A 26,910-nucleotide genomic window follows, 5' to 3' on the forward strand; every position below is an offset into this window, starting at 1 on the left:
ATGACACATTCTATAATGGATCGATCCTCCAGGAAGACGTAAGAATCCTAAATGTGTTTTCAACGACCATCAAAGCCTTGAAATACATGAAGCAAAAAGCAAACTGATAGAGTTGTAACAGACAAATCCACAGTTACATCTGAAGGTTTGACCTCATTCCTCTCAACAACCGATAGGCCCCCTAGACAGAAAACCACCATGGACACAGAACTAAACCATACTGCCAACCAACAGCATCCAATCGACATGGATACGCCACCCAACAGCAGCAGAATACAACCATTTTTTAAAGTGGGGAACATTCTGGGGGGAGGGCATAGCTCAGTGGTAGAGCGCCTGCTTGGCATGCATGAGGTCCTGGGTTCAATCCCCAGTACCTCCATTAAAAATAAATAAACCTAATCACCCCCCCCCCCAAAAAAAAACAAATAAAAAAACGTTTAAAGTGGGGAACATTCCTCAAGATGGAGCAAACCTTGGGGGAAGGGGCAATAAAGGGGTAGGGGATTTTAAAAAAGGTTATTATGGGATTGTACGAAATCATGTTTGTGAAACTTCTGAAAATTGTAAAGCACCATAGAATTTAAAGAATCTTTCATTTAATTAAAAAAAAAGGACACATTTAAAATACCTGAAATCACAGAGTATGTACTCAGAACACGATGGACTCAAACTAGAAATCATTAGAAAGACAAGAAAATCCCCAAACACTGGGAATTAAACAACACCCTTCTAAATAACCCATGTGTCAAGGAGGGGGTACACCAGGAAGTTTTTTTAAAACCCAGAATCAAATAAAAATAAAAATAAAAATACAGAATATCAAATTATGTGGTCTGCAGCTAAAACAGTGTTGAGAGAGGTATTTATAGCACATCAGAAAGGAAGAAAGATCTCAAATCAATCACCAACCTACCTCAGGAAACCAGAAGGGCAAAACAGACTAAAACAAGCAGGAAGAAAATCACAAAGTCAAGAGCAGAAATCAATGAAATTAAAAACAGGAAAGCAACAGAGGAAATCAATGAGGCAGAGAGGAATTGTTCTTTGAAAAATCAGTAAAATTGTAAGACAGATAAAAACAGAGAAGACACAAATGACCATATGCAGTGGGGGTTATGATGGTTCATTTTTTTTATTGTTATAGTCATTTTACAATGTTGTGTCAAATTCCAGTATAGAGCACAATTTTTCAGTTATACATGAACATATTCATTGTCACATTTTTTTTTGCTGTGAGCTACCACAAGATCTTGTATACATTTCCCTGTCCTGTACAGTATAATCTTGTTTATCTATTCTACACATGCCTGTCAGTATCTACAAATTTTGAACTCGCAGTCTGTCCCTTCCCACCCCCTACCCCCTTAGCAACCACAAGTCTGTATCCTATGTCTATGAGTCTGTTTCTGTTTTGTATTTTTTTTTTTTGTCTTTTCTCATTTCTTTATGACGGCTAATTTTATGTGTCAACTTGACTGGGCTTAGGGATGCCCGGACAGCTGGTTAAACGCTATTTCTGCGTGTGTATGTGAGGACATCTTTGGAGAGCTTAGCATCGATCGGTTCAGTAGAGGAGTAAAGAGATCTGCCCGCACTGGCATCAGCCAATCCGCTGGGGGTCAAGAGAGAAACAAAAACGCATAGGAACTGTATAGCACAAGGAATTATATTCAGTATCTTGTAGTAACTTATGGTGAAAAAGAATTTAATGTGAAAACAAATATAGTATGTTCACGTATGACTGAAGCATTATGTTGTATACCAGAAATTGACACATCGTAAACTGACTACACTTCGATAAATGTGTGTGTATGTATGTATGTATGTATGTATGTATGTATGTATGTATGTATGTGTATATATATATATATTTATATCTACAAAAGAAAAAAAAAGGCAGAAGCGTGAATTCACTTTTCTTGAGCTGGGATGTCAACCTCCTATCCTCAAACACTGGAGCTCTTGGTTCTCAGGCCTTTGGACTCCAGGGCTGACAGCAGCGACACCCACCCCCTTTCCCCTCTTCTCAGGCCTTTGCATTTGGGCTGAATTTGTATCATTGGCTATGACTTTCCTAGTTCTCCAGCTTGCAGACAGCAAATTGTGGGACTCTCGGCCTCCATAAGTGCATGAGCCAGTTCGTATAATATATCTCCTCATGCATTTGTCTCTGTATAGATCCTCTTGGTTCTATTTCTCTGGAGAATGCTGACTAATAGCAGGGCCAACACTACAGAGCCTGAAGACATTACAAGGACACTAAGGGAATGCTACAAACAACTAAATGCTCATAAATTCAACAACGTTGAAGGCATGGGCAATTACCTGAAAATTAAAATCTACAAGATGAAATAGATAATACGAATAGTCCTACAACCATGAAAGAAAGTGAATTTGTAACTTAAAAAACGTCCCCAAAGAAATCTGCAAGCCCAGATAATTTCATGAAGTTACATCAAGTATTTAAAGGAGAATCAACATCAATTTTAAACAACCTCTTCCAAAAAATAGGAAGAAACACTTTCTGACTCATTTTTGGAGATAAGAAATACCCTGATATCCAAACCAGGCAAAGTTAGTACCAAAACCAAACACTATATACCAATATCTCCCATGAACTTAGGCTCAAAAATACTCAATGAAATATTGGCAAATCAAATCCACCCATGTATACAAAGAATTATACACCACAACCAAGTGGAATTTGGTATGCAAGCATGTAAGTATGCAAGGATGGTTCAACACTTGAAAAGTCAATGTAATCCACTATACTAACAAAGAAAAAAATAATATAATTATCAATTGATACAGAAAAAACATTTGACACAATCTAACAGACATTCAGATTAAAAAAAAACTTTACAACAAGTTTAAATAAACTTGATAAAAATCATATACAAAAACCTTACAGCTAACATCACAGTTGATGGTGAGACTGAATGCTTCCTAGGACTGGGAAGGAAGGCAGACATGTCTGCTCTTTTCAAAAGTAGAAGTTCTTTTTTTTAAAAATAGTACTGGAAGTTCTAACCCCTGCAGTAAGGCAAGACAAAGAACTAAAAGGCAGATGGACTTCCAGAAGTCCCAGTAAAACTGGTTAAAATTATGAAACATTTAAAGCTCCTGTAAATGGTCTGAAGAGCCAACAAGTGAAGAAATAGCTACTCAAGAAAATCCATGCAAATTTACTAAGAAAGCAGAATCTACAGTATTTGAACCAAGACTGCTCCCTCCCTAGGGAGGGGGAGAACCCACTGCAGGCTGGTGCGACCAAGAACACAGGGCCCCAAGAACACAGGGCCCCTCAGCGGCACCCCTACTCCCAAGCACAGGGCTTTCTTCCCAGGGGTTGAAGGACTTCAGCGTTTCTTATCGTGCCCCCTGCCTCGCTGCTGAGGCCGAGTCCCAGGCAAGTGTGGCCGAGAGGTGGGGGTCCCCTCTGCTTAGCCCCCACTTGTGGGAGGGAGACAATACCCAAATTCAGAACGTCTGTGTTTTAAAGGACACCATCAAGAAAGTGCAAACAGAACCCACAAAATGGGAGAAAATCTTTGCAAATCATTAATCTGATATGAGACATGTTTCCAGAACTTCTAAAGAATTCCTACAACTCAGGAAGACAACCTAATTAAAAACTGGACAGAAGATCTGAATAGGTATTTCTCCAAAGATTGTATGTCATGGACAAGAAGCACATGAAGATACTGGTCATGATAGAGATGAAAACCCAAACCACAATGAGGTACTGCTTCCCACCCACCAGGACGACTAGAATTAAGCCAGGTTAAGTGCTCAGCATCCCTAGCCGTTAGGCAAGTGCAAATGCAAACTGTGAAGAGATCACTCCACAGCCTTTGGAACTGCTAACAGCCCGTGAGAACACAAGCTGGCCAGCGCGCGGAGGGCCTAGCTGCTCCTCACACACTGCTGGTGGGAGCCCAGCGCGTGCTCAAGCACCTCCGGAAACACACTTTGGCAGTTTCTTAAACGATGCGTAAATCCCATACAATCTGGCAGCTGCGCTCCCGGGCACTCATCCCAGAGAAATGAGAAGGTTAAGTTTGCACAAACACCCCCACACAGGGCTGAACCACAGTCTGACAGCAGTTTAACCAGGAAGGAGCTACTGGGTGAAATCTCCAGAGAACTGTGCCTGTGAAGAAAGCCAGCTTCTGAAGGTAATGTGCTGTGTGGTTCCTCTCTAGAACATTCTCGAAATGACAAAATAGAAATGGGAGTACAGGTTGGCAGTCGCTGGTGGCTGAGGACAAGCGGGAGGTGTGAGCGTGAAGGGCAACATGAGGTGCCCTCATGGTGATGCAAATGTCCTGTATGTGTGCTTTTCTTCCCGTCACCGTGCTGGCGGGACAGGCACCAGAATTCTACCGGATGTCACCGCTGATGAAACTGGTAGAGGGCGCAGGGGACCACTGTTTTTTACGACTGCAGGCAGCCCCTAAGAATCTCAAATAGAAGCCAGCGGTCCCAAATGAACAGGCTGAGCTCTTTCCTCAGCGGCAGCTCCTGGAGGCTCCAGACTGGCTGGGAGACCGGCGCTGGTCCCTGCTTTGCAACGCTCTGCTCTCCCCGCTCCCTCAGCTTGCCTGGGCTGGGCGTCACCAGTTCCTGAGAACTGTCTCTAGCTGCCCCCTCCTTCAGGGTGAAGAACCCCCAGTGCAAATGACAAGCACCCATGTTCTGTGAGCTGGTGCCGCCCCAATGCCTGTGTGCTGGTGAGGCTTTAAGTCCGAAGGACCGGCCTCACTTTCTGAGCAACAACTTTGGAGGCAGAGGGAAACGGCTGGGATGGGGCCCGGAGGGGTGAGGCGGCTCCTCTCTGCTCAGCTCCCTCCGCTCCCGCTGGCGGCAAATGGCAGTGCCCAGTCTCCCCTGTGTGTTCTGCCAACAAGTCTCCTGTGAGGGACTGGAAGGGAAAAAGCCTTCCCTTTCCAGCATCATGCAAACGGTTCCCACAACGGCAGTCTGACACTCTGGTCCGGGTTTAAGTCAAAGAGGGGTCTCTTCTGGCCCTGCAGCATCCCCCACTCATTCAAGACCACTGGATGGGAGGGAACTTCCTGGGACAACTGCGATCAATAACCCTAAGCCATGCCCCGAAAACCCAACTGGCCCCACTGGGACGGTCCTCACACCAGGAGGTTGGGAACTCTAGGACGCAGTCTGTGCTGGGGCTGACCACAGACCCTGAGCAGCAGACCATCCAGGTGTGAGTGCACACGAGGAGAAGGGCCCTCTGTGGGTGGCAGAGAAGCTGGGACAGACAAGAAGCTGATTACAGATTTATTACCCATGAGAGAGCAGCCTGCACTCAGAGCTGCTGGCCACCACCCCATTTCTGGCCAAGGTCCTGCACTGAGGTTTGTCTCTGAGCGCCCACCTCCTGCCCGGCCAGCGCCTGTGGCTAGGCCCCCAGGGGAGTCCGGCCCCTGGGCACACAGTCCTTGCTACGGGACAGGTCACTTGGCCAGCTCCTCTGCCACAGATTTGCGCATCTTGTCCTTGAGGTAGGCTCCTTTCTGCCACTCAGACTTGAGTTCCAGCCACTCATAGTACGGGACCTGGGGAGGCAGGGACGATGAGTCAGGGCAGGTGGGGACCCCGGCTCTGCCCGCTGCACTGCACACCACACCCCTGGCCTCTAAGTTCCGAAGGGAGAAGCCCACGGAGCTGCAGGGGCCCACGATTACACGGGATCAAGGGTGGCTTCTAAAGTTTCAAAGTTGTATTAAAAATAAAACAAGAAACTCGAGAAGAGATTGTGACAGAACCCACAGAGCCCCTTACAGGACAGCCTCTCTCCTGTGGCAGAGGTCTGAGCGGTAAGAACCCGGGGCCGGACCACGGCACGGCACGGCACTCAGTGTCAGGCACACAGCGGCACGTGGGCCTGGGCGCGGGGCGCTCTCACCTCCTCTGAGAGGCTCTGGCTGTGGTGAGGGGAGCAGCACCTGGGGCATCACTGTGATACTTAAAAGCCGTGTGACCTTGGGAAAAACACAACCCCCTTCCAAGCTTCCCTTTTCTCAAGGGTGAAGGGGGAACCCCATGACGGCTGACCTCAAGAGCTAGGGTCCAAGTGAGCACTGGTTCCTCCTGTCACCCAACTGGGGCTGGGGGCTTCCCCCTGTGCAGTTACTGCCACCCAACGGATACTCACATCTACCAGCAGGAAGCCAGCGGCCCGCAAGTGGCGCCGGGCCATCACAAAGCGCCCCAGCAAGTCTTTGCTTCGGCTGTTGAAGTTGGGGAACTCCCAGCGCAGGAAGGCCAGCCTGTAGGGGGAGATGGGGCGCGGCGGGTGCTGATGGCTCTCCCAAGCCCTGGGAGGCAGGAGGGAATGCCAGAGAAGAGCCACGTGCACAGAGCCCCGAGGGCTGTGCGGCCCGCCTACCTCTTGGCCCCGGGGGGTAGCGGCTGGTTCCCAGAGGGTGGGGCAAGATGAGAGGCCACAAAGTTCCCCAGGGGCAGGAACTGACTGTTGGCGTCCAGCAGCACCTCAGCATCTGGGGAGAGCACAGGGTGAAATGTGTCGGGGATCATTCCTCGGAGACCAACCAGGCTGCAGCCCAGCCCCAGTGATGGACAGAGACCCCAGAGAGCAGAAAGGGTAGGTTCAGAACAGCCCCCAAATGGGACTGCTGGGAAAGGGAGGGGGAGGGCCCTCACCCAGAACCCAGCCGTACTGCGTGGCCACCATGAAGCTGCCCTTGTCCGCACTCCCCAGCAGTGTCTTCAGTGTCTCCTGTAGCTCATTCTGCAAGGGGGTCACCTTCCTGTCAAGGACTGAGGGCCTGGGGACCAAGGCTGAGGCTGGCAAAAGGGGGCCCGTGTACTCGGGGTGCTCCAGCTGGGCAGTGGCGTTGATATGGAGCAGCTTTTGGAAGGTGCTTTGATCCTTCGGGGACTCGCCACCTAAGATGAGAGGATGGAGTGAGAAGGGAGGGACAGGCGGAGGGCCAGGGAGAGCCAGCAGCACCCACACACCCACGTCTCACCCTGGACTCTGGGTCAGGAGCAGCAGAAAGGTCTGCTGGTCACCCACTAGATGTGGACGCAGGAGCAAATGCGAGTGAGCCCTGGCCTGTCTCCTTGATGGTGAGCGGGGCCTGAAGGCTCCCCATCTCCCTCCCTGCTCAAGGCGGACAGAACCAGGCACCCATCCCAGCTACAGCGGTACCTGGGATGGGGCGGGGAGGGGCACGCACAAGGGCTCACCATCACTCAGGAGGGAGGGATGCCCCCGCCACTGCTCACCTAGAAACTGGGCGTGAAGTTCAGGGCGGAGGACAGCCTGCAGCTCGGCCTCACGCGCCTGCTGCAGCACACACAGGGCCCACACCACGTCCACCTGCACTGCTGGCTCCAGGCCTGCCAGCTCTGACCCCAGCTTCTCATGCACCTGGGCAAGGACGGAGTCGGGTAGAGGAAACAGGCTCTGCTCAGTGGCCACAGACACCCCTGGGCGGGCAGCAGTCGGGGCCATGCTGGGGCCCAAGGAGGCTACGGGGAGCCACCCTGGCTGAGGCACCCCTTATGGAAGGTACCAGAAACCCTCCTCACGCTCTAGGATCAATCTGGAAAGCAGCTGGCTGCTCACTGCCACTCCCACTGGCAGGGACCTGCCACAAAGCAACGTCTCCAGGACTGGGGAGGCGTTTTTGGCCCCAAGAGGAGTTGGAGATTATGAAAGGGGAAGCAGCCGGCCAGCTGGGGCAGTGCCCTCTGTGGGGCCCAGGGCCATACCTGGTCCACACACAGGATGCTCTCACCCCTGCAAGGGCACACTTGGCCTTGCCTGCAGGTGTCCGGAGTGGATGGAGGTCTCCGAGCCTCGGCAGGGAATTAAGGAGCACTAGGCAGCAAGACCAGCGGTCCTCCAGCCATGACCGCAAGGCGAGTGAGCCATCCAATGTCTTCCTGGCCCTTGGCTAGCATGCTGGATTTGTTTTGTCCCCAGACAACCGCTAGGACATCTGGCCCTAGCTGGCTCCCTCCACACCCCCATGCCAGGCCTTTTTCCTTAATGCCTCTGCACTCCCTGGGCTTCTCGGCAGAAATCAGGCCTCCTCCCTTCCTCCCACACAGTCCCGGCTGGGCTGAACACCAGCCTGCAGGGGGAGGGTAGGGGACAGGGAGTACCGAGCCCGTACCAGGCTGAAGAACTGATCTTCACGTTCTGGGCGGAAGTTCACGCGGGCGAAGGCCAGGAGCATGTTGCACAGGTGTGGCAGAGTGATGCTCTGGGCTCTGTCCAGGACGTGCTGAGCCAGGTGGGTAAGGGAGAAGGGCAGGATGAGAGGGGCCCAGTGACCAGGGTGGCTGCAGGGCCCTGGCCAGTGCCCCATGCACACCTGGCCCTCCCCCACTGGCCCACAAGCCCTCAGCCACAAGGGGTAATTTACACAGGGAAGTGGGCGGAGGGAGGGCCAGACCCTGTCTTCCCAGAGGCAATCACACACACAAAGAGCCCCAGACAACAGCTTTAGAAACGCCCTTCAGCCAGCAAACATAGTTTTGACCTGCAAGTAAACCTAAGTGCAAACTTCTCTTTCTTCACAGCTCCATTCTGGGGCAGATGGCAGTTAGGCAGAGTTCTGAGTGTATTCTCAGCCTCGCTGTCTGCACTGCTTCCTGCTACAGCCACCCAGAGACAGATGAAAACTCCTACGAAGTTCAGCAAAAGAATGGAGGAAACCACTCTCAACTACATTTTCCTTCACTACTGAGTCACGTTGTTTCTTTCCGAATAAGCCAAAGGGTAAGAATTCTTTACGTGCCACCAGGACGGCTGTGCCCCCGATGAAATGACCAGGGAGCTGGCTCAAGGTGGGGACCCGACACGGGGGTCTGAGCCCAGGCCTCAGGCCTGCAGCCCAGCTCACCTGGGCAAAGGCCTCAAACAGGGGCAGGTTGAGCCACTTAAGGAAGGCGAAGGACTTGGTGCAGCGGGCCACCTCGCTGGACGTCAGGCTGGGCATGTGGGGCAGCAGGTCCGCGGCCAGGCGCTGGAACACCTGGGTCTGGTGGAAGCCAAGTTTGCCTTGGGGACAGACCACAGGATTTAACTGGTGAGGATGGGCAGGCCACCCTCAGGCCCACCCCTGCACCCCGGCCTGGTCTCAAGGAGTAAGAGCTTCGTGTCTGTAACCAAACTTATCCCTGAGGCCCAGCAGAGAGGATCAGGGCCCATGAGTCACAGTGTTTCTGTGGCAGCCTTTTGGGCCAGTGGCTGCCATGGGGGAGGCAGGCACTGAATTTGACACAGCTGCGGCCGGAACTCCTCCCGCCCCCTGCTCCCTGTGCGCAGGGCTCACCGTAGGCATAGGCCAGGTCCAGAAGGATGCCTTTCGTCAGGGAGAAGGGCTTCTGGACCAGGTGGTAAGAGACGGCCCGCAGCAAGGGCACGGACCGCCGGTTCTGAGCTGCCAATGTCACCAGCACCTTCCGCAGCTCTTCAGGGCCAAACTGCTCCACCAGCTCCAGGCACTGTCAACCACAGCCGGCAGGGGTCAGCTCGATGGCCCAAGGGCCAGGGGTCCCATGTAGTGCAGCCCCTGCGAGACAGCAACTGGGCCTGAGCTTACTAAACACAGGCCCCATCTGTGTAGGGTCTGCCCCGGCCTTCACCCCAGGGAGGCCCCAGGCCAGGGGCGCCATGTGTGCAGCCAAACTTATCCCCAAGTCCCAGGGCGGGGGACCCAGGGCCCATGAGCTGCAGCCTTGCTGTGGCAGTCATCTGGGCCAGCCCCCACTACAGTAGGAACAGGGGCTGAATTTGACTTGACTGCGGGGTGGAGACGGGGTGGAGACGGGGTGTAGGGCAGGTAGGCATGATGTCTCCAGGAAGCACCAGCAGAAGCCAAGCCACTGGGCAGGCCAAGGCCTCACTTTAGGAGCTGCCGGCCAAGCCTTCTCCAGGTTATGTGCAAGATGCAATTTCAGAGAAAGACAAAGGAGTGGGGCTTAGGCTCTGCACGCTCCCCACTGAGGGTCCTTGGAGCAACCAGCGGGCATGGAGTGCTGCCTGTAGCTGCCTCAACTGCCAGTCCCTTCAGTGCCACGCCCCGGACCTTGTGGACAGAAGCCACCAGGGCTCTCGTCCCCAGTACCTTGTCCTCCAGGCGGTTCATCAGAGGCTCCGAGAGGTGCCCTATCTTCATCATCATGGCCACCACCGTGTGGCCGTCATCGATTTCTGTCCAGCGCCGCTCTAGGTGTACTAGCAGCTCGGCCAGCAGCTCCTGGGAGTTCTGCTCCTGCATGTAGGTGGCGCAGGACTCAACCAGGAAGGCCAGGTGCTTGTACTTGAGCCTGCGCAAGCGCCAGCGGACCTCCTGCTCCACCGAGCGCAGCTCCTTGGAGGTCGGGGGGAGCCCCAGTGAATAGAGGCTTCGGAGCAGCTTCACAAGGGTCCCATGCCAGACGGTGGTAATCTGGGGGGGGGGGAGACACACAAGTACAGTCACACCTGGGACCCCACCCACCCTGTGCTGTTACAGAGGGGGCCAAGGGTCTGAGCTAGACCCGGTACCCCCTCCATTATTTTAACAGGTGCACCAGGCTGGTCCTCACAGCCTGCTTTCTGGGCCCGATCCCCCAGCTTCCGGCAGGCCCTCCTTCTGCTCCAGTCAGCCAGAGCTGTTTGCTATCATGGCAAGAAGTCAGTGATAAAGAGAAACCCTCCTGGAGTTTCCCTAACACACATGTGACTGGCACGGCCGACTGAGTGGAGTCCCGGCTACAGCTCTGTGTGGCGGGCACGCCTGAACCCTGCTTGCCTGGTACACACAGACCTGAGCCGCAAGCAAATCTGTCAAGTCCAGAGGTCAGGGAGATGTCTGTGGGAGTGTGACTCAGGGTCAAGATGGGACCCTTAGGCCAGTTTGGTCAACTGGCTCATCTTTTGCTTGCGCTGACAATTACAATCTTGAGCTGTTAAAAACATACTGACTTTTCTTTGGAAGGGAAACTGTTGAGACCGAGAAGCCCCACATCCTAGACCCTCTTCTCCAACAAAGCAGTCATAACGTAGTTCCCGGGAATGTGGAGCGTCTGAGGAATGCAACAGCTGCGTTAGAGCAGAGACATCGCTGCCAGTGCACCACTGCCCCAAACCCTCCAGCGGTGTGACTGAAGCCAGCCCAGGTGTCCCTGGGGCCTGACTGTGCAAGAAAGCCCTATGATATGTGGGTAAAAGATGCCCCGTTATCACTGAGTCCTGCCCACCCCCAAACTCCCAGTATCGGAGGATGGACAGCTCAGCTGGCTGGCCCGCTGCCACCACCACGTTCTTCTGAGACGCAGGCATCCTTCCATGCTCCTGTGTGCACCAGGTGCCAGTGGAAGCGTCCTGTGCGGCTTCATCACCCCACGCCACGTTTCCCCACCAAAGTCTCACTGTGACGGCAAAAACAGAACCTGTGCCTGGATAGTCTGACCACTTCTGCCCCCTGCACCACAGCCTCCTCGGCCCAGCTCTGTTTCTGAACAAGGGTGACTAAGCTGTTCTCTGCAGGACATGCTTCCAGGCCTCAGAGGAACACAGGAGCCACTCCAAGAGTTCTCTGGCCCAGACTCTAACCTAATAGAAGTGTGGGTCTTGTCATCTGCTGTGCTAAGGCTCTTAACTCTGCCACTCTCCTGACCCCTCATCTGTGAAACGGGGCTATGCTGCCAAGACAAGGAACTGAAATCACACACATGGGGCGAGGGGCAAACAGAAAAGTTGTTGTGTGGAGGGCTGGGGAAAAGGAAAAAGAATGAATTTGATCTCAACATCACACAAGCCACCAGGAGTTCCTGTTCTTTCTGTACATTTCCCAGATAGTAGGAGGACCCTTTAAAAGAAAACTTGGTCCCCCTGTTTATTTCTAAATACTCTGTTCCCTGTTCATTATTGGCTTGTAATTTTGTTACAATGTCCAGTCTTGTCTCTAAAGCTTCCTTCAACTGTGTGCATGTAAAATGTTCAATAAACAACAACTAGAATTAGTCTTAGAACAAGAAGGGACCTAATTAACATCATTTTTCTGAGCTCATCTTGACAAGAAATAAATTTGTGCTGGGACCCCAATACATACTTAATTGGAACGAAAAGTTCTGCAAAGTAACACCTCCCTTACTACGTGAGAACTGTTTTCTCTATTACCCTATCTCATTAATAGCTGGCCACATCCACTACACTCTCAAAACCTGCAGTTTGGAAAAACTCATTTAGTGCAACCCTTCCTTGAGCTGTGAATCCCCCCATGATCCCTGACAACTGGACACAGGGTTTCAATGCTAAGTGACAGAAGCGCAGGTTCGCCCCTCCAGCGCAGGCCAGGGGAGTGAGTGAGGGCCAACGCAGCCTGAGTGCGGGTCTGCACCTCCTTTCTGCGCCACGGGCCCTCCGGCATCCGGCAAACCGCATGGTGCCTGCCTGAAGGGAGTGCTGCCTCACGCTGAACAGAGGCTGGCCTGAGATCTGCCCCACACCCCCATATACCCACACCCACACCAAGTCCCTCCTCTCCACGCTCATCCTTTAAGGAGCTGACTAGCTGGATCACACCCAGGCCCCTCAAGTTTCTGAGATCCTCCATCATTCCTCATCTCCTCCAGCTTCAAGACTGTGTCCACCATCACTCAGACACTGTGGAGCAGGGGCCATGCAAGTCAGGACTGTATGGCGAGGGGGAGAAAGCACACGAGGCACCGAGAAGAAGCAGGCTCGGTTCCTGAGCTTCTAGTTACTGCATCCTCCTGGCTGTGTGCAAGATGAGGACAGCAACATTCGCCTACCAGGGTTGTTGTGAGAATTAACAGGATGGAAAGCACATTAAAGCACTCTGGAATCTACAAAGTGAAAAAATATCACAGGGTGTTGAGGGTCCAAGCGTACAACAGAGCTCCAGTCTATACCTGGAAAGTGACTGAGTGCTCTGGACCCCAGGCCCTCTGCTGTTTTCTGTTGGCTGAAACCTCGGAAAATGCTGTAGAACCCACCTGGTTGTTGACAAGATGGACAAGTTGCTGAAAGCGGGCATCCTGGATGAGCAAGGCTTTATCTTTTTGCTTCTCAGACAGCAGGCGAGACAGCTGGATTAGCATGAGGGCTGCGTGGTTCTGGTGCAGACAGTGACCGCCACCAAGTAGCTCCAGGAGCTCCTCTGGCCGGGTGGCCTTCTCGATGAGCTGGTCCACCTCCTGGCGCTCTGGGTAGGGAGTAAACACTTGTTCCTTCTCCAGAAGCTCTGATAAGGACCTTGGGAGGTGGGAGCTGGGTGAGGTAGCGGAGGAAGTCAAAGTCTTATGGGCTACCCTGGCAAGTCTCAGCTGGCTGGCTGGAGTCACAGCAGGGGCTAGATGGGTGGCCTCTCTCAGGAGGCACGTGCATCGCTTCACCAGGCGAGCTGTCATGGTGGCCTCGGTGGCGGGGAGGAAAGACTCCTAGCAAGTGATTCCAAAGCCCTGGAGAGAAAAAGGAGAGAGAAGGGGAGTGGTGCAGGGGCAGTTCCTGACTCCCAAACAGAGCAGAACAGAAGAACAAATGAAAGGGAGTCAGCCACAGTTTCCACAAATCAGCCTGACCCTCTCCTTTCTGGCTGTCCACGTGCATGCAATAGCATTTTCCAAAGCAAAAACCTCAGATGGTTTTTGTTTCAGTGTAGAATGTAATGAGATCTCAAAACGCAGAAGCACTACAGCTTAGGTTGGAGAGTTTTTAGTCCTGGTTGCGGAATCACCTAGGGAATGGTTCAACACTTCAGAATCCCAGGCCTGGCCCAAGACTTCCAGAGTGGGAGTCTTTGCAAGGAGGGCTAGAACAACATACCTTCTTTCTTTCTTTTTAATTTTTTTTTGGAGGGTGTAATTAGGTTCACTTGTTCATTTTTATTTTTAGAGGAGGTACAGGGGATTGAACCCAGGACCTCATGTATGCCAAGTATGCACTCTACCACTTGAGCTATACTCCCCCCTCCTTTCTTTTTAATTTTAAAAAGCATCCAGAATTAAAAATTATTGACTTACAGAGACAAGACAGAATATTTTATATTAGACTATTCCTGGAAAATCCTGGACATATAATCTGTATATATCACAGCTTCTGTGCATACATTTTAATGCTTATAGATATATAAATGAGCCTCCTCAACTCAAGTTACAGTATTACATCACCTACTAAACACACACACACAACGCCCCCTCCCCCCCCCTTCTAAGGGCAAAACTCCTGAACTAATCGTAGAAAGCACTTCACAATATGGCCCAGAATTGTATTGCCAGTTTTACCTCTTTTTCCTCCCTGCAACACACCCTCATTCTAAACAAGCCGTGCAATTTCATTACACCTTGACGGGGCAGGCAGGGCAGGGCAGGGCACGGGAAGCCCTGCTGCCTCGTTTTCTCACCCTTCACCACAGGGCTCAGGAAATCACCCTCCATCTTTCCACAACCCAGACAAAACGTTACCTCCTCCAAGAATTTGTTACATATCCTGATGCTGCTGCTTTTAACAATTCTGTCTTGCTCACCAGTCTGATTTAATGACCTGGGTGAGGCATGTGACCGGAGCACCACAGAAGGTTAACCTGAGTCTCCCTCCCACCAAAGCAGGGAGCCTGTTTGATCTTCGATTTCCCAGAATTTGGTCTAGGACATTTTATTTTTACATGAACTGATTAGTGCAGCTGTAAAAGGTCTGGCTGGACTAACTGTACATAAAACAAGAAGCCCAGAGGAGGAATACTGGCCCAAGGAATATCCACCATCCACAGAGCCCCAGCAGCGGGGAAGCACTGGCAACGTTCCCGGCTGAAAACTGCCCCTCGAGCTAGGAAAGAAACACGTTCAGAACCCTAACTGGATTTATGGAAGCATCAACCCGGAAGTTTAGTCCTCAGAAGCGAGAGAGAACGACCTGTACCAAGGCCTGCCAGCGTACACCCGGAGGGTCAGTCCGCGCAGGGCTCGCAAGTCTCCACGCGGGATCTTGGAAAGGGGGCGCGTGCGCATGGGCGAGCGAGGCTCTGAATTGGGCCCGGCCCGGCCCCGGCTCCCCACCCCAACCCCCTGCGTCCCAACATGTCCTCCAGGTCTCCTTCCCCGGCCACGCACCCCTGCCTTCAGGACCCACGCTCAAGACCCCCTTCCTCTGTCCCCGAGACCTACGACGCCACTGCCGCCGCTGCCGCCGCGACCGCCGCCCCTGACCTCCATGCGCCCCAGCTCTGTCCTCGGTCCACGCCGCGCGGCGCGCTCGCTTACGTCAGTCGGAGAGCCGCCGGAAGCAAGACTCGCTGCCCGCCTCCTGGCCGGAAGTCACTCCTGCTTCTTTTTTCCTTCTGGTTGGGTACCGTCTTTGCTGAGGGCTGGAACTACGTGATGGCAAGTGAAGTGAGAGAGAAGCACTGGGCAATTTAGGAAAAATGGGAGGAGGGGAAGAAAAAAGAGCCTAGAAACGAAGACTGGAAGGCTTGGGAGACCCCTTTGTCGCTGGTCGGTGCTGCTCCCCACCCCCGGCCCCCACCGGGCTCGCACCCTCTCGCAGTCTCTAGAGAAGCCGGGCTGTAGATTGCCCAGGGCTGGGCTCGGCTGTGACCACCTGGGGAGGCCGCTCGGCTCAGGTTTGTGGAAATGTAGCACAATTTGCCTAGATCTTGCAGTTTTTCGAAAAAAAAAAAAAAAAAAAGAACCTAGGATTCTGGAATTTTATGTACAGTCTCCTGAATTTTGACTATTGACGTTTAATTATAAAAGAATTAAATTGAGGGATAAGCCAAGCAAAATGTTTCTGAGGTCTATGTATGGACTCGATTAATTTTTCTTCCAGCACAACTTTTTATTTTCCATGGAATTAATAATTGAATTGCCTTGTTTTTTGGTTTGATTAAGATTCCATTATTCACAAATTCTACCCCAAATCCTTCGCCAGTTGTCTGAGACTCTCAAGATGTTAGGACACTTTAAGTATGTCACCAGTTTAACCTTACTGAAGAAGTCTCTGAGACTTCTACAATGTGGATGGAATACCACCACTCGGTGCAGGTGTCATCCTGGGAAGGCCCTTTGCCATGTCCTCAGTGTTCCTTTTGCTTCTCCTGTTGCTAACTCTAATTTCCAGTGTCCTTTGTCATATTTCTTGGTTTATGCCCTTGTTTGGGTGGAGCACATTCTCCAGTACCTCTTTGAGAAATGATGCAAAGGAGGTCAGTTTTAAAGGCCTTGCAGGTTTAAAACGACTTTACTGTATTCCTCCCACTTGATTACTGGTTTGGCTGGGTATTTTAGAAATTATTGTCTGATTTTGAAGGCTTACTCCATGAATCCCTAGCTTTCTAGCTTCTCAAGTTCCTGAGGAGTCCAAAAATTGTGTGTGAGATTCTCGTTCCCCCTTCCTTTCTTCTTTTGTTCTTTCCTTCTCCCCTCCTCCCTTCTTTTCCCTTTGTCTTTTACAAACATTTAAAACTTTTTAATTAAAATATTTAAAAAGTTTAAAAGTTTTTAAAAACATGTATCTTCTCATGCCTAGGCTTCTGATGTTTCACAATGATGTTCCTTGCTTGAGCACACGAAGAGCCCTCAATCTAAAAAGCCGTGAGATTTGTTGTTTATTTTGTTAAATATTTCCTCTCTTCCACTTTATTCTTTCTTTCTGAAACACCCAGATTTGAGTCTTGGCTCTTCTGGTCTGATTTCTGATTTTCTGTGATTTTCCCATCTTGTCTCTCCTACTCTTCATCTGTCTACCTACCTGTTTATTTATTTATTTTTGCTTTACTTTCTGGGAAGGTTCTTCAACTTTGGCTTTTAAATCCAAAATTTGATTTCTGCTGTCATCCTTTTATTTACCAAGAGCTCCATTTTGGCTTTTGAATGTTATTTTTTTATAATATTTTTTTTCATCTTTTGTGATTGTAACATTTTCTCTTTTCTGTGTGAGGATTTTGATGATAGAGATTTTTTTTCCCTAAGTTTTTCTTCTCCCTGTAGAGTTGCAGTTATTTTTTTTTTTTTTTGGTTGTTATTGTTTATATTGTTTTGGTTTCTATCCTCGGATATCTGCTCATGTTTAAGAAAGGTGGGAAGGAACTCTCATCCATTGCTGGTGGGAATGCAGAAAGGTACAGCCACTTTTGAGGACAGTTTAGTGGTTTCTTACAAAATTAAACATACTCTTACCATATGCAGTGAACTGAATATTTCTGTCCTCCCAAAATTCATATGTTGAAATCTAATGCCCAGCGTGATGGTATTAGGAGGTGGGGCCTTTGGGAGGTGATTAGGTCGTGAAAGTTGAGTCTTCCTGATGGGATTAAGTGCCCTTATAAAAGAGACCCCAGAGAACTCTCTTGCTCCTCCGCCTTGGAGAACACAGGGAAAGGCGAAACTGTGGAGATAGTAAAAAGATCAGGGGTTGCCAGGGGTTGCGGGAAAGGAGGGATAAATAAGTGAAGCACAGGATTTTTAGGGCATCAAAAATTCTCCTTTTGATACTGTGATGGTGGATACCTGTTGTTACACATTTGTCCAAACCCATAGGGTGTACAAGACCAGAAGTGAACCCGAATGTAAACTGCCGACTTTGGGTGATAATGATGTGTCATAACACATGTACCACTCAGGCAGAGGATGTTGATAGTGGGGGAGTGTGTGTGTGTGTGTGTGTGAGTGAGAGAGAGTGAGTATGAGAACAGGGGATTTATGGGAATGCCTGTGTTTTGTACTCAGTTTTGCTGTGACCCTAAAACTCCTCTAAAAAATACTAGTTAAAAAAAGAAAGGAACAACTGGACGTGGGTGAATCTCAAAGCAATGATGTTGAGTGAAAGAATTCTTAACAACCGAACAATAAAATGCAATTGCCTGGTTAACATATGGTCAAATAATTTGAATTGACATTTCTCCAAAGAAGATACACAAATGTCCAACAAACGCATGAAAAGATACTAATCTTTTGCAAATGAAAACCACAGTGAGGTGCCACTTCACACCCATTTAGGGTAGCTGAAATTAGAATAAAACAAAAGCCCAGAAAATAACAAGTGTTGGTGAGGATATAGAGAAATTGGAACACTCATGTATCATTGGTGGATGTGTAGAATGGTGCAGCTTTGGAAAACAGTTTGGCAGTTTCTTAGAATTACTGCGTGACTCCTAGGTATATACCCAAGAAAATGGAAAACATATGTCAACACACAAACTTGTATGCAGGTGTTCATACAAGCATTATTCATAAAAGCCAAAAAGTAGAAAGAACTCAAATGATAACCAAGGGACAAATGAACAAACAAATGTATATTCCTAAAGTGGAAGTCATCCAAAAATAGTACAGATGGAACCTGAAGACAGTATGTTAAGTGAAGGAAGCCAGACTGATGAGACCACATGTTATGTGATTTCATTTACATACAATGTCCCAAAGAGGCAAATCCATTGACTCAAAAGTAGGTTAGTGGTTTCCAGAGGCTGGGGAGATGGAGGAGTGTAATGGGGGAAGACTTACGGGTATGGGATTTCTTTTTGGGAGGGTAAAACTGTGCTGGAATTAGATAGTTGCACAGTTAACTCAATGTATGAAGAATCACTGCTCTACACATTAAAGAGTGAGTTTTATGTTGCGTGAATTATACCTCAAGCTGTTATATTAAAAAAAAAAAAACAGTGGGCTAATAAGAAAACTCTAGCCCATGAATAGAGCATATTGACAGTGTGCCTCGCTGTCAGGCCATTTTGTGGGGTAACTACTGCTGTCATGTTCTTTTATGTCCTTCCTCTTGGGCTGGTGAGACTTTGTAGAGACATTTCCAGAGCTGCCGACAGTTTGGGAGCCTGGTTGGGAAGGACAACTGGGTGGGAGGAGTGGGTGGTCTCAGGTTTGAGCACACATATGTTTTCTTAATCATTGTTGCTGCAGAGCAAATGACCCCGGTTGTTTTATCATGCTGGTGGATGTTTTGAGGATGCCTTGTCTCTGCTGCACAGGACTGGCGCCTCAATTGAATAGCTAAAAGCCAGAGACAGCCTGGGGAGAGCCCACGTGCGACGGCCTCTCTTGCTTAGCTCAGGAGTTCGACAGTGAGTGCTCCAGCAAACAAGGGAGGCCCCTCTGCCTTTCATGGCCAGACTCCAGAGGCACGTAAGGCCTACATTCTCCATTGATGGAAGTGATCATGGCCCCATCCAGACTCTAGAGGCATGTAAGGCCTACACTCTCCATTGATGGAAGTGATCATGGCCCCATCTAGACTCAAGAGGGAGTCTCCAACCCTGCTCTTGAGGGGAGGATGCCCAAGGATTTGGGGCTCCATTTAGAACTGCCATAGTCACTCAAGGGGGGACCAACTGCCTGTTGTGGAAGCAGCTTCTCCCTTTGTGAATACTGAGCAATCTACGGGTCCTGCTCCCCAGGAACCTTTCTCCCAACAGTTTCCATCATCTCATGATCCTTGCTTGGATTAATGATTACTTTGGGTGTGTGTTGCTGCACCCAGTTCGTGCACTCCTGTCTTCCCAGCTGTCATCCTGAAGCACCGGATGGCCAGCATCCTGGAGCTGGTGGCAACGTCGCCCTCGATGACCAGCAGAGCTACATCACTTGCCATGTGCAGCTGGCTGTGTGTGGACACAGAGTTCAGTGCCTCTGGGATGGTGGCCACATCCCGGGATGTGCTACCAGACCTGGCTGAGGAGCTGAGCCTGTCCGAAGCCTGGTCCCAGGCACCATCAAACTGGCACGGCCTCACCACCCAGCACCAAAACCTCGCACACATGGCTGAAGGAGCCCAAATGCTGCCCTTAGCAAATTCTACTAAAAGAATCAGATCCACAGCTGCTCCCGATGTTCCAAGACACATACCTCACTCTGTCAACTCCAAGTGCCTTAACAGGATTGGCAAATCCATTCACAGCCCTGCTGCTCTGACTGGGAGACTGAGGCCCAAGAAAGGGGTGTGACTCCCCCACCCCATTAGCACCCACCACCCTGTGTAGGAATTATCCTTTTTCCAGATGGGGAGATGCGAGGTGCAGGACATGCTGATCCAGTGCCCCCAGCTAGGACTGGAAGACATACACATTAGTAAGGGCCATACTTCTTCCTGGAATTCAGGGAAAATGCCTCCTCCTTTTTTCTCAGGGCATTTACCCTAGAAAACCTGTAATTTCGCGTGCTTCCTTGTCTCTTTAAAATGCACGTGCCTTCTTTGGAAGACGAGCCTTCTGCCAGCTTTGATCCGAGAATGCTCTCTGGGCGTCTCTTTGAAAGGAGGTCGCACCCCCACCTCCAAGTTTCCCTGGGAGGTGGGAGCCTAACTTCGCTCTTTCTCCCGATAGAGGTCATCAGCAAACGCAGGTGGCTACCCAGACCCGGTGAGTGGGAGTGGGCAGTGTGACAGACGGTGCCATCAGGCCTCCCACTACAGGACTAGTTTCTGATTCTCTTGCGAACACAGATGGTCAGGTTAACCTGGCGTGAAAAGGGTGACACTCCTTCCTGCTCTGCCATCTCTGTGTTGAGCACGGAGTTCTGGCTTAACGTTTATTCAGTAACACATCTGTCTTCTCTCTCATGACTTTGGTGGAGAGGTTTTCTGGGTTGGCAGGAGATTTTGTTTTTAATTCTATTTCCCCACAGTCTTGCCTGCCGTTTGTCAGGAATTCTGCGGGCAGCTGTGCCAGCCCGGAGGCCCCACCTGCTGTCTTTGCCCTCCAGTCTCCATGGGTCTGGGGTATCCTTGAAGCCAAAGATTGGCACACAGCTCTGCCGGGAGGTGGCACCTTTGAGGCTCCCTGGGCTGGTCTTTAAGGGGCTTCTCCAGCATAAGTTGCGTCCCCCCCCCAACCCCGCATCACTGCCTGTTTCTAAGTCACTTCTCCCTGGGTGTCAGTTTCTAGCCACAAAGTAAGAGGAACGTAATGGGGAGCAGATTGCAGAGGGGACACCTCCGTAGGCTGCATGGGACACAGATGTCCCCTCTTTGCCTCCGTGGGCAGACAGTTTGCTGAGTGAATCTACACCGTCCTGTCAGCCTCCTGATGCCTGCCAGGGAGCAGTGGCCTCCAACGGTGGCAAGATACCTGGGGCCTGGGTATGGGACTAAGGCTGTTCTCTGCAGCAGCTCCCTGTTCTCTGCAGCAGACCAGGGTGATCTGTGGCAGGAGAGCTCCCCAGGTCAGGCAAGTTCCAACCCTGGTGTCCTGACTCCTGGTGCTGTGTCTGTGGTAGAAACAGCCAATCCCCCAACCCTGCCACGGGATGGGGCGGCTCTCAGCAGGACAGGGACCTTGGGGACATGTCCCAGGCACTGCTCTGCCAGCTCCAGCCTCCATCACCTCACAGAGCCAGGTGCTTCCCAGACCTCCCCTGGAAGCTGCTTAGAAATGCAGAATTACAGACCTTCAGAATTAGAATCTGCATTTCAACAGGATTCCTGGAGACTCAGGTGCACCCCGAAATCAGGAAGACCTGCAGCCACACCCAGGGGTTCTGGACTTGCCGGAGCTGGTGAAGACAGCGTGCAGGCCCCGCCTGCCTTTCTGACTCAGCAGGTCTGGGTGGTGCCCCGCAGGCACCTGACGCCCGCAGCTGACGCTGCTGCCAATGTAGGGACCGGACTTTGGGAACCGCCCTAAACTGTCTGCACTTTGAGTCACCTCAGGTGGCAAACTGGCCTGGATATAGGTGTTTTTAAAGGATTGGACAGTCAGAAACGTTCTCACCTGGCCTATAGGTCCCCCAAACCAGGCTGTCCACTCTGGTGAGATAAGTAAATCTGGTCTTTGTTCCCAGCACACGGCTTCAAAAACTCATGCAATTTCCTGAGTGATAGGGATTTCCTTACAGTTTCCTTTGTTTTTTTTTGGGAGGGGGGAGGAAGCAATTAGGTTTATTTATTTACTTTTTATTATTTTATTTTTAATGGAGATACTGGGGATTGAATCCAGGACCTCGTGCATGCTAAGCACGCACTCTACCCCTGAGCTACACCCTCCCCCATCCTTACAATTGTCTTATGCTATTTGTAAATATCCCCTTTCCTGTACCTGAGTTTATGCTAATGAGGTGACTCGGTGTGGGGGGGTCCTAGACAGCTCTAGAAGGAGGCTGGTGGTTAGAAGAACCAACGTGTGATTAGGAGGGCTGCGGATTGAGTTATTCACCTATTGTTAATGATTTCATCATCATGCTTATTAATGAAGTCCCGAGAAAACCTCAGGACACAGAAGCTCAGGGGTCTTCTGGGTTGGTGACAATTAATGTGCTGGGAAGGTGGCCCACCCTGACCCCACGGGGACAGAGGCTCCTGTATCTCCCTCCCCCTCCCTCCCCCATGTGTCTCTTCATTTGGCTGTTCCTGGTCTGTATCCTTTATAACAGAACTCTAATCATAAATATCATGCTTTCAGAGTTCTGTGGTTGTTCTAGCAAATGATTGAATCTGTGGAGGTGGTAGGAACCCCTGAATATATAACCAAGTGAGTAAAAGTGCAGGTGGCCCCCAGGACTTGGCAGCTGGCATCTGCAGTGGGGACAGTCTTGTGGGACTGAGCCCTCGACTTGTGGGGCCGGACTTGAACTCTGGCTGGTCAGTGTCAGAGCTGAAATGACACTGACTGGTTGTGCGGTGGGATGTGAACACTTCCCTGGAGGTTCTAAACCAGGCTGTCCGAGAGTGGCGCCAGCACTGAATCGCCTGGTAACCCTTTGTTCTTTGCTTGCCCCACCAAGCTGGTCAAGGCCAAGGAGATATAGAGAGAGGCTGTGGCAACCTCTGAGCCTCAAGCCCTCCCTACTGGCTCCACTCCTACTCCTGAACCCACGCTCAGCAACACCTCTGGAAAGGGTCAGACCCTTAGAGCCTGGTGGACAAGTCTCTCCAAGCCCAGAGAGGCCATCATGACCCCCAGCTCTAAGAGCCTGGCTCTACTTCGTCACACGTGTCCCCAGGCAGAATCGCCTGTTTGCAGGAGCTTCCAAGCCTGCTTGGAAGGCAAGGCCTGTGTGCTTGGTCTCTCCTGGCAGGTGCTGAGGGCAGACAGACAGACAGACATGAAGCTGAGTGGGTTTTTATTAGCAGCAGATAGGAGGCATCTTGTGCTGTCTGGATCCGAGAGAGAAGGTTCTTGCTGAGCAGACTCAGGCTGGTCACTCCTGGCAGCTCCCAGGGATGCCCCTCATTGAAAAGAGTCCTCTGCAGGGGACATGGAGGCCTCAGGGGTGGTGGAGCCCCGCCACAGTTGGGTCAGGGGAGGGAGGGACACTGCAGGTGGGCCAGTAAGCCCTCCACACCCACCCCTCCTGGGCCCTCACCATCACCCGCAGGCAGGCCGGCCAGGTCACAGGTGGTAGGGACTGTTATCAGGGAACCACGTCTCTGGGCTCCTAATTCAGAGCTCCTCCCCAGGCTTAAGTGGCAAAGGCACAGACTTGCAGGTGGGCCCACCCGGCCGGACCAGGTCCCACCAGGCAAGTCTCTGGGTTTCTCTGAGCCCCTTTTGCTAGTCTGACACCCTCTCTCTAACCCAATGGCCACACTGAGCGCCCGCAGGGGCCTGCAGCTGGCGCAGGCCCGGGTCACGCCGCCTCCTGAGCCCCCACCCTTCCATGCATCTTATTGCTCTTAGAGCCTTGCAGAGGCCACCACGGTCGGTGCAGGCAAAGGGAGAAAGAAGGGTGGTGGCTGGGAAGGTGGCCTAGGAGAAGGGTCTCTGAGACGCTTGCCTGTGACGGGGTCCAGACACCTCATGGCACACGAACTGAAGCAGCATTTCTTGTTGCCCTCACACTGGTCGTCCCTGGAGCAATCGTTTTTCTCCAAACAGTGCTTTGCGGTCAGCGGGGTCTGCACCCAGGGGCAGCGGCCATCCTTCAGGACAGGCTCTGGGGAAGAGACTGGCCAGGCCGTCATCACCCGCTGGCCTGCTGGGGCCGCCCCGCAGCTGGTCCCCCCTTCCCTCCCCCTTGGTGGCCTGGAGCCTTCAGGGCCCAGGCTGGGAGGGAGACTGTGGCCTGCGGGCCCAGCAGGTGATGCTGGGAGGAGGCGGGCCAGCCTCAGCTGGGCCTCAGGTGGGTGAACCCGTGCCATGGCCGGGCCGAGTTTATGGGGCTGCTGGGGGGCTCACCGAGAGAGGGGTGTGGAGTGCAGACTCAAGGAGGACCCCTGACAAAGCTGGTTCCTCCCTCTGTCCAGACGTGGCCTTACCCATGAGGGGGACCGTGCAGGATCGGCTGCAGGGGCTCCTGGCGCAGCACTTGGTGCCTTGGGGACAGCTCTCATCGTTGACACAGGAGATTATGCAGGCGTTGTCCTCGGAGGAGCTGAGCTCTGGGCACACGGCCTGCCCTGCACACGAGACTAGCGGGGAGGTGGGGGGCTGGCTGGATCCCACCTCCCCTGGGGCGCCTCAGGAAAAAGCAAGGTGGGGCGCGGACAAGAACCTTGGGGAGTCCGGTCTCCAGCACCCCAACACTGACATTCGACATGGCTGACAGAAATTGTGAGTCAGCTGTGAAAGTCAGGAAATGAGGCCACAGGCCCACTGCAGGAGGTGGAGTTAAGACCCCGAAGGGCCGAGGACAGGATCCCCCCACACCCAGCTAGCTGCCCGGTCACTTTGCATCCCGGGACGGTGGCCTCGGCCCTGCAGCTCTTGGCCCCCCATGCATGGGCATTTCTGGGCAGCACCCCACCCTTCTGTTGTCACTGATACCCCAAGGGTGCACCTCCCTCGTTCTGCTCCCTCTCTTGTCCTGGTCACCAAACTGTGAGGCCTGGGCAGCATTTCGGGGGGTGGGGGGACCTGGAGCAGAGGGAGGGCAGGATGCCCCTCCTGGGCTTACCTGGCAAGGAGAGGGCTGGGGCCAGTGCAAAGGCAGCCTCCAGGGAGAGCAGGGCCAGGGCCAGGCTGGCAAGACAGCGCATGGTGGCAGGTGGCAGGCAGGTGACAGATGGTGGCTCGTGGCCCTGGGGCACCTTTAAAGGAGGAGGCGGGAAGAAGAACACGGTGGGGGAGGGTGAGTGGCTGGCCCTGCCCCAGTTGGACCAAAAGACTTCCAGCTTGGACCGACCCTAGACTGGGCGGCCACTGCCTTGGGCCACGTTTTTAAATAAAAAAGAATTCCTCATAAAGTGGATCCATTTTTTTCCACTTTGAAAGTAATGCATGTTTATTGTGAACATTCAAAAAATTAAGGGCAGACAAAGGAAGAAATAGAATCCGCACTGACACAACACAGTGGTCGTGGAGAGGCCCTTCAGGGACAGGGAGTGACGTGTCCAAATCAGCACTCCGTCCGCCGGGAGAGGAGAAGGAGGAGGAGCCCGGGTGTGGGGGGACCTTGGAGGGCATTTTATTCCTCCTGCAGTATCTTTTTGTCTTTTCCCGAACTTTCCACGGCAAGAACGAGTCGTCTTGTACTTAGGAGCCGTATGCTCTGTGCAGAGGATGTCGGGCGTCTTAGAAAGGGAGGGGCAGGCAGGTTCAGGGTCGGGGCTGTTTCTGCGCAGGGCAGACACTGGGAAAGACTATTCCCAGAAGGGCCCCGCCTGTGTCCCTGTGTAGGGACCGGGGTGGGGACAGGATGATCACTCAGGCTAGGTGCCCTCCTTCTCCGGGGAATTTCCTTGATCCTTTTGCCCTGAGGGCTTGGACAAGGAAGGTGTGCCCGGGATGACTGCGTGTGCTGGTGGTCAGTGCCCACCCCTGGTCCAGGCCCCACTCCTCTGCCTGGCCTGTGGCTTCTTGGCCTTGGACACAGAGCCCCTCAGTACTTCTCTGGGGCCCTCAGCCTGGACTGCATGCAGTTCCAGATGCCCAGAACACCCTTCCACTTTGACAGGCTGCTACGGTCCCCCTGGCTCACCCCGCTCCAGGCCCCAGGCCCCAGGCCCCAGGCCCCAGGTAGCACCATCTCAGTCCCTACAAGGCCTCAGCAGAGTTCTAGGACCTCAGTCCAGGCCCCTCCCTGGGTAGCCAGCACTGAGCTTTAGCGACTGGGGTCTAGAGGTCCTGGCCGATGGCGACTTGCTATGTTTTGGTAACTTTGCATGTTGGCAGGTCACAAAATATCCCCTCTTCAGCTGTTTCCCCTCCTGCAGCCTTGGAAGGAGGCAGAGCACAGGCCAGAGGGAGACACTGAGGTTCAGAGAAGCGAGGGGTGGCCAGGCCACGGTCACTCACTGGCAGACCCCACTGGCCTTTCTCTCCCTGTTCTCTGTCCCTCCCCTACACCATGGCCAGGAGGGCTCGGGGTCCTCCTCTTTCAGATGGTGGGTCCAAGGCCAGAGTGACCACACCAGGCCGTGGGCCATAGCCTCACACTGAGTTGCCAGCCTCTGGCTCCCTGGGACACGGCCCTTGGCCGCAGACATAGAGTCACAGGTTCGGGTCAGGGTTTGTCCCTTCTTCCCGGACGGTGGGGCTGTCTGCATGCTTTGTGGGCTGCCTTATTCAACAGGTGGGAAAACAGTGTTGGTAAGGATACTAAATACAAAGATTTTCCTCTTTTCCATGTCTCTCTCTTGCTTTAAAAATTGGTGCATAAACAATGTGTTAACCTAACTAAATAAAAATTCACTGTTTACATGGTTAGCGTGAATATTACCATTCACCTTTCTATTGTGCAATGCCAGTTTAAATGCCAACAGGAGAGCATTTAATTCTTATGCGGAATCACCAAAAAATCGCACACTTTACATCCCTGGATAGGATGGGCACATGTATTTCATTTTGCACAAAGCTTACTCAACTGCTTTCCCTTCATTTTTTATTTTCCTTTTATTTTCAGATTCACTCCTGTTCTGAGGAATCAGTTTCCTTGTAAGCACTTTCATTTTTTCCTGACACAGTGAACTGGTTGACTGCTTTCACCAGACTGGACTTTCCCACCAGCCTGGGCGGGAAG

General features: G+C 51.9%; 2 protein-coding genes and 3 non-coding genes across 9 annotated transcripts; 1 reads left to right on the forward strand and 4 right to left on the reverse strand.

Annotated features, from left to right (window-relative positions):
• The first annotated feature begins 309 nt into the window (after positions 1-309).
• Positions 310-382, forward strand: TRNAA-GGC (transfer RNA alanine (anticodon GGC)). The gene has a single exon. It is a non-coding gene; the product is annotated as a tRNA-Ala (tRNA).
• A 4,905-nt stretch (positions 383-5,287) lies between these two features.
• Positions 5,288-15,331, reverse strand: TBRG4 (transforming growth factor beta regulator 4). Of its 5 annotated transcripts, none has more exons than XM_010969538.3 (11): positions 15,178-15,331; positions 13,012-13,476; positions 10,134-10,457; positions 9,339-9,510; positions 8,907-9,064; positions 8,175-8,285; positions 7,279-7,423; positions 6,691-6,936; positions 6,416-6,527; positions 6,182-6,296; positions 5,288-5,582 (listed from the first exon to the last, which is right to left on the reverse strand). In XM_010969538.3, the coding sequence occupies exons 2-11, from the start codon at positions 13,423-13,425 to the stop codon at positions 5,481-5,483; spliced, it is 1,899 nt and encodes a 632-aa protein (XP_010967840.2). In that variant the 5' UTR covers positions 13,426-13,476; positions 15,178-15,331; the 3' UTR covers positions 5,288-5,480. The 5 variants fall into 5 exon arrangements, 4 of the variants coding, with proteins under 4 accessions (XP_010967840.2, XP_045362347.2, XP_045362348.2 ...); XM_045506391.2 differs by having other exon boundaries at positions 15,220-15,308; XM_045506392.2 differs by lacking the exon at positions 15,178-15,331 and adding an exon at positions 15,124-15,142.
• Positions 9,160-9,294, reverse strand: LOC123612735 (small nucleolar RNA SNORA5). The gene has a single exon (XR_006720027.1). It is a non-coding gene; the product is annotated as a small nucleolar RNA SNORA5 (small nucleolar RNA).
• LOC123612737 (small nucleolar RNA SNORA5) lies at positions 9,678-9,813 on the reverse strand. The gene has a single exon (XR_006720029.1). It is a non-coding gene; the product is annotated as a small nucleolar RNA SNORA5 (small nucleolar RNA).
• Positions 15,332-23,626: 8,295 nt separating the features above from the next.
• Positions 23,627-24,928, reverse strand: LOC105080685 (whey acidic protein). Its single transcript, XM_010969740.2, has 3 exons — positions 24,847-24,928; positions 24,209-24,349; positions 23,627-23,886 (listed from the first exon to the last, which is right to left on the reverse strand). Exons 1-3 carry the CDS (start codon positions 24,926-24,928, stop codon positions 23,627-23,629), a joined length of 483 nt encoding a protein of 160 aa, XP_010968042.1.
• Between the last annotated feature and the right edge of the window lie 1,982 nt (positions 24,929-26,910).

This window comes from Camelus bactrianus, chromosome 7 (genome assembly GCF_048773025.1).
Source record: "Camelus bactrianus isolate YW-2024 breed Bactrian camel chromosome 7, ASM4877302v1, whole genome shotgun sequence".
NCBI classification, from domain to species: Eukaryota; Metazoa; Chordata; class Mammalia; order Artiodactyla; family Camelidae; genus Camelus; species Camelus bactrianus.